This window comes from Coffea arabica, chromosome 1c (genome assembly GCF_036785885.1).
Source record: "Coffea arabica cultivar ET-39 chromosome 1c, Coffea Arabica ET-39 HiFi, whole genome shotgun sequence".
Classification (NCBI taxonomy): domain Eukaryota; kingdom Viridiplantae; phylum Streptophyta; class Magnoliopsida; order Gentianales; family Rubiaceae; genus Coffea; species Coffea arabica.
In genome coordinates this window covers 3,854,535-3,862,998 of record NC_092310.1, presented here as the reverse complement: position 1 = coordinate 3,862,998, position 8,464 = coordinate 3,854,535, and the positions used below count along the sequence as shown (strand labels likewise).

Genomic DNA, 8,464 nt, shown 5'->3' with positions numbered 1-8,464 from the left:
TGGGTTAGAGAAATAGCTAACGGTCGTACCTTAGCTATCGAGAAATTAAGGAAGGGTTGGTTGTTTATCGCGTGCATGACAACTATAACTAATCTATTACTAAATGTTGGAATTATCTGCGCATCAATGATCAGTGCCTGAACCATTTCTGAAGTATACCCTTGGCTAGAGCTATCTTAATTATTTCTTTTACTTAATTATTTTCTGCAGTTAATTTATTTAGTTAGCATTTAATCCAAAACCCCCCATATCTTGAACTCTAGAAGAAACGAATTATCCCCAATCCCTGTGGATTCGACCCTACTCACCGCTATATACAAAATCTGTATTTTTCTCGAGTAGGTTTTTATTATTGCACAGGTTCGGCACCTGTCAAAAATAATGAAGAATCTAATATTGTCATATTACTTTAGGAGGTAAATTGCCTAGAAAATAACTTTAGGAGGTAAATTGATAACTATAGTTTATTGGTTAAAGTGATAATAATTTTAAAGACGAAACATATCTCGTCACTTGAATTAACAAAATCTTTTAAGTTTGACCGTTAGTCTTGAGGGTAAAGTGATTAAAAGGAGGAAAATAATAGTAGCACTAAACGTCCAACATATAATTAGAAAATACTTATGTTTTCCGTACACTTCAAAATAATTCAAAAATTACTCATACTTTTCAATTGTACAAGGCATGTAATAAACTTTTGACTAATCGTACTTCATGAATTATATTACTATTTTTGGAAAAAGTTTAAAAAATATGGGTAAGGATAATAACAAAATTTTCGAGTTATACACAAAATAGCAATACCATACATCATAATTTACATAGGTACATGCGTATAAAAGTGATTAGTTTGTAAAATTTTGATTAATTTAATGTCTTGTTGATAAGAGTTAAATTTGGACTTAATATACAATAAAATAATCTTTGAAAGTCATAGTAACATTATTCGTATTTTTATTTTCGTAACTTTTGATAAGAGACCGTTGATCACTAACGGATCTTCTGTCGCACACTCTATGTCATTCTCTGTCTCATTTTTTATTAAATTTCTATTTCTCCTATATAAACATCATGTTTTAGTTCTTTTTTGTTTCTTTAAGATTCAATAACTATTAATTGAGTAATACAAAAAATTTAACATACTCAAAAAATAAAAATTCATAAAAAATGAGATTTTTTAATGAATTTTCTGCTGTATTTTTTAATTTTCTACTATATATATTACTTTTTTGAAACCGTTGTATTTATTTTTTATTCAATTAATAGTTACTAGATCTTAAGAAAATAAAAAAGAACTAAAACATGATATTTATATAGGAGAAATAGTAATATAATAAAAAATGGGACAAAGAATGACGTAGGATGTGGGACAAAAGATCTATTATGCCATTGATCTGCTGTCATCTGGCTTCTAAATTTTGAAGTCCGGCGATTAAAATTGGTATGCAAAGTAGCTTATACACGGTATTGAAAACCAAGAATTGCAATGACTAAAATAGACCATGAACGATTTGACCCCAAAATAATAATAATAACAGTCCATGAACAACAATAATATTCTTTGATTGTTTAATCAGGAGGACATCTTTGGCTGCTTGTTCACCAAACTTAGGTTGCCTTGAAATCAGAATAATGCCAGAATATCACAACAGAGTCTGATTCCACAAATATTTCACAAAAAAATTGTTAATTCTTCCCATCCATAAATTAAGTCAAAATGTGAAACCTTCTATAAAGAAAAAAAAATTAATCTGTTGTCTCCATCCAAAACTATTTCTTTTTTTGTCCTGCTAACCAATCTGTTGAATTTCACCTACATGTTGACACCAGCACTTAAGAAGAGAGCAGCTTGAATTTACACCCAACCAAAAAAAAAAAAAAAAAAAAAAGAAGAAGAAGGGAGAATACTCATTGTTATTGTATACCAATCCAACTTATCTTTGCTGATTCCTAATCCCAGATAGATCTGGCCAAATGGAGGGGATCGCAGAAGTCAGATCTGGGGTGCATTTTAGCTCTCCGTACTTTCTTTTCCTTTTTTTTATTTTTCAGGTAAACGCAGAATCTATCAATTTATCTTACTTATCTTCAAAAAAGAACAGGAAAAGCACCTTTGATGAACCGAATTAAGTCATTTGTACATAATCCACCTATGATTTCAAAAACTATATGTAATCTTCTTATAGTTTGGATTAAAGTGTCAAAGTAACCGAATAATGATTGGTAACAGAACCTATAAAAATATCAAAATTATCTTTGTTTAAAAATTAAAATGGTAAAGTGACCAAAATATATAAATATAATATACTTGACACACTAACCCCCTATGGTTTTATATTTTATCATATAACCCCTTTATGATTTAATGATTTATCATATAAATCCCTTATAATTTTCAAAATATACACATAATCCCCCTATGGTTAATAAATAACTTTCAACTTTACATAGGGATAGTTTTTATATTTTAGGTGACTCTGTTCGTCGCTTTCTGAACCATGTGGGAGTTGTGTATAACTTTTGAAACCATATGGGAGTTATGCATAAAAAACCTAAACCATTGGAGTATAAAGTGTAATCTGCCCTATAAATCAACTTTGGAAATTGAGAGTGAGCAAGTTACTTAATTACTAATGAACTAAAGGAAACATGTTAATAGAACTTTTTAAGTGTAATGTATGTACATAAATCATCAACAATTGTCCTATAGAAAGAGATTCATAATCTATTTAAAGTCAATACTTTCTCGTCAATTATTATCCTTTGATTAACAAAAGAGAACCAAAATATGGCAGAGACATTTCTCACCAAAAGAGGTAAAAGAAGAAGAAGTTGTACCAAAACACGTAGAATCAAGAAATGCATAAATAGTATACGAAATGTTGATTATTTGGATTAATGTTATACACTTTTACATTACCAGATATAGATATATGACACATAGATAAAAAGTAAATTTAAAATTTGAACAATGATAATGCGACATTCATTTAAATCTGCTTGTGTGTAAAAAAAAATATTTACACAAACAGTGTATTAAAAATAATCCCTCGATGATATTAATTTTCTTCTTAATGCAGTTTCTTTCAAGTTTAAATACCCATAAAAAAAAAATGCTTACACACTTACGTGACTGGCAAAGTCTTTGTTTAATTTACAGTATATGCATTCCGCGTCAACAGGCATACAAAATTCAACCTTCACCTTAAGGCAGCGATTCTAGCCCCCCATTGACGTCTCTTCAAGAACATAACTCACGAACCCTTTTCCCAAAAACACAAAAAGAAAACTGTAGTGTGATCGAGAAATCAAGAATGGCTGATGCTCTTGTTGGTGCTACCATAAGGATTACGTTAGAGAAGGCAGTTGGCATTGCTAGTGACCAGATTGGCATGGTTTATGGATTCAAGGAGGATCTGGTGAAGTTCAAAGCATCGGTGGAGATGATCCTAGCTGTCTTGGCTGATGCTGAGGAAGAGCAGCCGAAGCAGCAGGCAGTGCAGCTTTGGCTGAAGAGACTTGAAGGACTGGCTTATGAAGCTGATAACGTGTTGGATGCATAGTTCAAAATCACGGTGCGGTCGCGGCCCGAAACATTTCACATCGGTCTCGGCATATCAGTCGCGGTCTCGGTGAGACGCAAATTTTAAAGTATTCAATATTCTAAAAATTGTTACTAATATAAAAAAATATGCTAAATAAAAATAATTAAAAAATAGCAAAAGAAACGGCCAAGTCAATCCGTCGCGGTGTGACTCGGCTGATTTCTCGTCTTGACTCGGGATAACTCGGAGTGACTCGGTGTGACTCGGCCGAATCAATCCGTCGCGGTGACGACTCGGCCGATTTCTCGGCGAGTCAAGTATTTCGGTATCGTTTCGTCACGATATCGTATCGGTAAGGGGCGAGACGGTGACGACTCGATAGAGTCGTCTCGGTCTCGGCCGAGACTTCGAACCATGGTCGGATGAGCTCAACTATGATGTTCTAAGGCAACAGGTAGAGACCGGAAAGAGAAATGGTAACCAACTGAAAGGAAAGGTACGCTCTCTTTTCCATTCTAACTCAATTGGTTTTCGTTGGAAAATGGGTCAAAAGATAAGGGATTTGAACAAGAAGTTGAACATTATTAATGAAGAAGCGAATAGCTTTGGACTCAAGTCCCAATTGGGGGGTAGTGGTACAAAAGCTACTCTGCTTCCCGACATTAGTAGAACTGTGATGGTCAATCGTGAGACTGACTCCGTTGTTTTTCCTAATATTGTGGGTAGAGAGCATGATAAGTTCAAAATAGTACAGAAGATTTCGAGTGAGACCAGCAATGTTATTTATGTTTTGCCCATAACTGGAATGGGTGGTTTGGGAAAAACAACTCTGGCTCAGTCAATTTTCAACGACCAGCAAATCGAGAGGCATTTCGATTTAAAGATTTGGGTTTGTGTATCTGAAGATTTTGAGGTCACTAGGATATTCAGACTAATCTTGGAATCGTTGACAAGACGCAAAGTTGATGTAGCTAGCAGAGACGTTATTGTCCAAGAGATTCGAAAAGAAATCGAGGGCAAACGATATCTTCTTGTATTGGATGATCTTTGGAATGAAATTCCTTTACTCTGGACGGATTTTTATCGTTCTTTGACTGGAATAAGCACGACCAGAGGAAACTGGTGTCTTGTGACTACTCGTCAGCTACAAGTGGCAACCGTTGTGGCTACATATCCTCCCTATTCATTAGGGAAGCTATCTGATGATGATTGCTGGACTATAATAAAAGACAAAATGATAGGAAGTGGGGAAGTACCAGAAGAATTGCAAGTACAAGAAAAGGAAATCACAAAATGGTGCCAAGGTCTACCACTTGCTGCAATTGTTATTGGAGGTATGTTGCGTATGACAAGGAAGGAGGAGTGGCTCTCAATCGTGAAGAATGGGCTTTTGAAGTCTACTGGAGATGACTATAGTGTCATGCAAATACTCAAGCTGAGCTTTGATCATTTGCCATCTGTATCCATTAAAAAATGCTTTGCATACTGCTCGATGTTTTGCAAGGATTTCAAGATAGAAAGGAGGAAGTTAATCCAACTTTGGATGGCAGAGGGATTTCTTCAATCAAATCTTGAAAATGAAGTAATGGAGGAAATAGGTGATAAGTATTTCAGAGTTTTGGTGGACAGTTCCTTGTTGCATGAAGAAATTAGCAGTGATAAGCGGACATTTGGTCGAATGCATGATCTCGTACATGACCTTGCACAATCTATTTCGAGATGTGAAAGCATTGTTTTAAACTCATCTGGAGAAATTACACCAAAAATCTTTGAAGTCATATCTAGTTCACTTCGTTCATTATTTCCAAGGAGTCCTATATCGGAGGACCTAGTACCAAAGTTGAAGAACTTGCGTGTTCTAGACTTGTCTTCAGCAAATACTGTGGAGTTGCCAACATCAATTGGTAAACTAATCCATCTGCGCTATCTTGAGTTTCCATACACTCAAATAAAAACTTTGCCAGAATCTCTTTGCAAGCTTTATAATTTGCAGACTCTGAAGTTCAATTGCATTTCTCCAATGGACCTTCCAGAGCAGATGAGCAAGTTGATTAGCTTGAGACATCTATGCTATTACAATAATGATAGAAAAGTGCAGATGCCGCTAGGGATGGGGAGATTAACTTGTCTTCAAACGCTGGACTTCTTCAATGTTGGTGAAGAGAAAGGACGCCAAATTGAAGAGCTTGGATGCTTAAGAGACCTGAAAGGTTTGCTGAGGATCCGCAATCTTGAACTAGTAGAAGGCAAAGAAGCAGCTGAAAGGGCAAAATTGTTCGAAAAGCAGAAATTGTCTTCGCTATCACTTGAATGGGGTGGTAGATGGGAAGTTGACGGTGCTGATATAAATGTGTTGGATGGCCTCCAACCTCACCCCAATCTGCAAGTATTCGAAGTTGAAAATTTCATGAGTAATCGATTTCCACTGTGGTTGATGAATCTGTCAACAAGTCTCGACAAATTGGTATGTCTACGGCTAATAAACTGCAGAAGATGCACAGAGCTTCCTGCACTTGGACAACTGCCATTTCTCCAGTCTCTGGCCATGATTGGACTGGAAAAGGCAACAGTCATTGGGCATTCATTCTATGGCTTATGCAATCCAAGTGGATCCAGAAGCTCTCGTAGTTCTAGTCAATTGTCTAGAAAGGTGTTTCCACATCTTAAATGTCTCTACCTCTACAATATGAACAATCTCGTTGAGTGGATGGAGGCAGAAGCAACAGAAGGTGAAGTATTAGATGTGTTCCCCATGCTGGAGACATTGAAGATACAGAATTGCTATAAACTAAACAGAGCTCCAAATTATTTCCCATGCCTTAGACAATTGGTAATTGAAAATTATCGTGATGGTTTGTATTATCAGTTGAAAACACCGAATAAAAGCCATGCTTTGGTGTTAAAAGATATTTTGAGCAAAGCGACCACTCTCTCAACACTCAGAATAGGAGGCCAGGCAGGACTCACATGCGTTTCTGATGTGTTAGCAGTTCACAACCACCAAAATTTAAAATACCTGTCAATAGAGAGCTGTCCTCATTTACTGCATCTAGGTGACTTGCATAAGTTGCATTCTTTGGAACACTTGTCAGTAGTAAGGTGTCCTAATCTCAACACTATCGATCTTGTAGTTCCGAATGACCGGCAACATCTCACATCTCTTCGAAGTTTGACAATTGGTCAATGCAATCGCTTGAGAAGTCTTCCAAGTGAAATGCTAGAGCTCAATACATCTCTCCGGGAACTCAGACTGTACGAATGCCACAATCTTGTGTGGTTTCCAGTTGATTTGCAGCAGATGCCTTCTCTTTCAGTGTTATGGCTAATTAACTGTCCCAAGTTAACCACTATGCCCGAAGGATTTGGTGGTCTTACCAGCTTAAGGGAATTATGGATTGGTCCCTTCTCAGATACTTCAATGGAGAACTATGGATATGATTGGTTGGCCTTATGTTCTCTTTTTCCTGTCCGAAAACTGACATTAAAGGGGTGGCCTCACTCTGAGTCCCTGCCAAATCAACTTCAAAATCTGACTGCCCTGATAGAATTACATCTATTTGGCTTTGGAATAGAAGCTTTACCAGAATGGTTGGGGAACCTTGTTCATCTTGAAGAACTAGAAGTAGTGAATTGTGCTAAACTTCGAACTTTACCCTCCATGGCTGCTATGAGACGCCTCACTAAGTTAAGTGAATTGTGCATCAAACACTGTCCCTTGTTGGAGGAACTATGTACTCCTCAAAGCGGCCCTGACTCTGAGTGGTCTAAGATTAACCATATACCTCATATCTTTGTTGGTCAGATGACTGTTCAGTATTTACCTTGTAAGATTCTCAACCTTCAAATCACTCGTAATTCTTTTGTTGGGTTTCCACAAAAAAAATTTCTCCTTTTTGCCGTCTCCAATTTGCTTTCCATATTTTCTTTTGTTCTATTTTTTCAACTTTTCGATCTTTTTCCTTTTGGATATGAATGTATCTAATTTTGGTTTGTTAGTGTCAGAACTTCTTCATCAGTTCTCGACGTGAAATTCTCCAAATGGGATGCTGCTAGTCATGATGAACATGTTTATGCTATCTAGGTCTTGCAATTATTGATTTGTTAATTCCTTCAACTGTAGATCACAGCTGGACAAGTCTTCTGCAGCAATGAGTCTTCTGTATGATGCAACTAAAGCTCGAGCAGCATATTTTGGTAAAAATTAAAACATAATTTCTTTTCTACGTCTTTTTAAGTTTCTATTTTTCTTGTCATTTTTGGGGTCGCACTGAAAAATGATCATACCTTTTGGTGCCATACCTTTCTTCTCCTTCATATCAGCATAATCATTGATAGTTTTTTAGAGCTAGTTCACGTGCTTTGCACGTGATTGTAATATCTTAAACTATATTATTTTTCAGATACTAAAAATTTTTTATGAAATTTTGATCATCAACATCATAATATAGTATTTTTATGTTATTTATTTTTTTAAACTAGTTACTTTTAAAATTTTCATGAAATAAAAAGAGGCAGAAAACATTCCAATGTAGTTGACATATCCCTTATGATTGAATTTGAAATCATGAACCAAACACTTTTTGATTTATAACTTGAACTCTAACATATCAAATATTGATAATATCATGTTTTACCAAAATTATTGTATATTCATAAGTCTATTACATATAAATCACAATCATCACAATTTTTTATAAACGAAGAATATAATTAAGTTAGAAAAATAAACATAAATGTAATTTGAATTCTTTGTATTATGTTAATTCTATTTTTTTCAATAATGGAGTATAAATGATCCACCACGTAAAGTTTTTTTGGCTTGTACATTCTAACAATTGAAATTTTATAGATAGAGATAGTTGGAGTTTTTCTATTTTTCTTTTCTTTGATTCATGTTTTTAGCACAATCCAATGCGAAG

The 8,464-nt window shown here is 35.2% G+C and overlaps 1 protein-coding gene across 1 annotated transcript; it reads left to right on the top strand.

Annotated features, from left to right (window-relative positions):
* The first annotated feature begins 4,086 nt into the window (after positions 1-4,086).
* On the top strand, positions 4,087-6,983 carry LOC113736424 (putative disease resistance protein RGA3). Its single transcript, XM_072083749.1, has 2 exons — positions 4,087-6,860; positions 6,956-6,983. The coding sequence occupies exons 1-2, from the start codon at positions 4,087-4,089 to the stop codon at positions 6,981-6,983; spliced, it is 2,802 nt and encodes a 933-aa protein (XP_071939850.1).
* The last annotated feature ends 1,481 nt before the right edge of the window (positions 6,984-8,464 follow it).

Coding starts and splice junctions, on each gene's coding strand:
- LOC113736424 (XM_072083749.1), top strand. CDS start 4,087: ATGGGTCAAAAGATAAGGGATTTGAACAAGAAGTTGAACATTATTAAT. Junction 6,861..6,955: donor CAGATGCCTTCTCTTTCAGT/GTTATGGCTAAT, acceptor GTCCCTTCTCAG/ATACTTCAATGGAGAACTAT.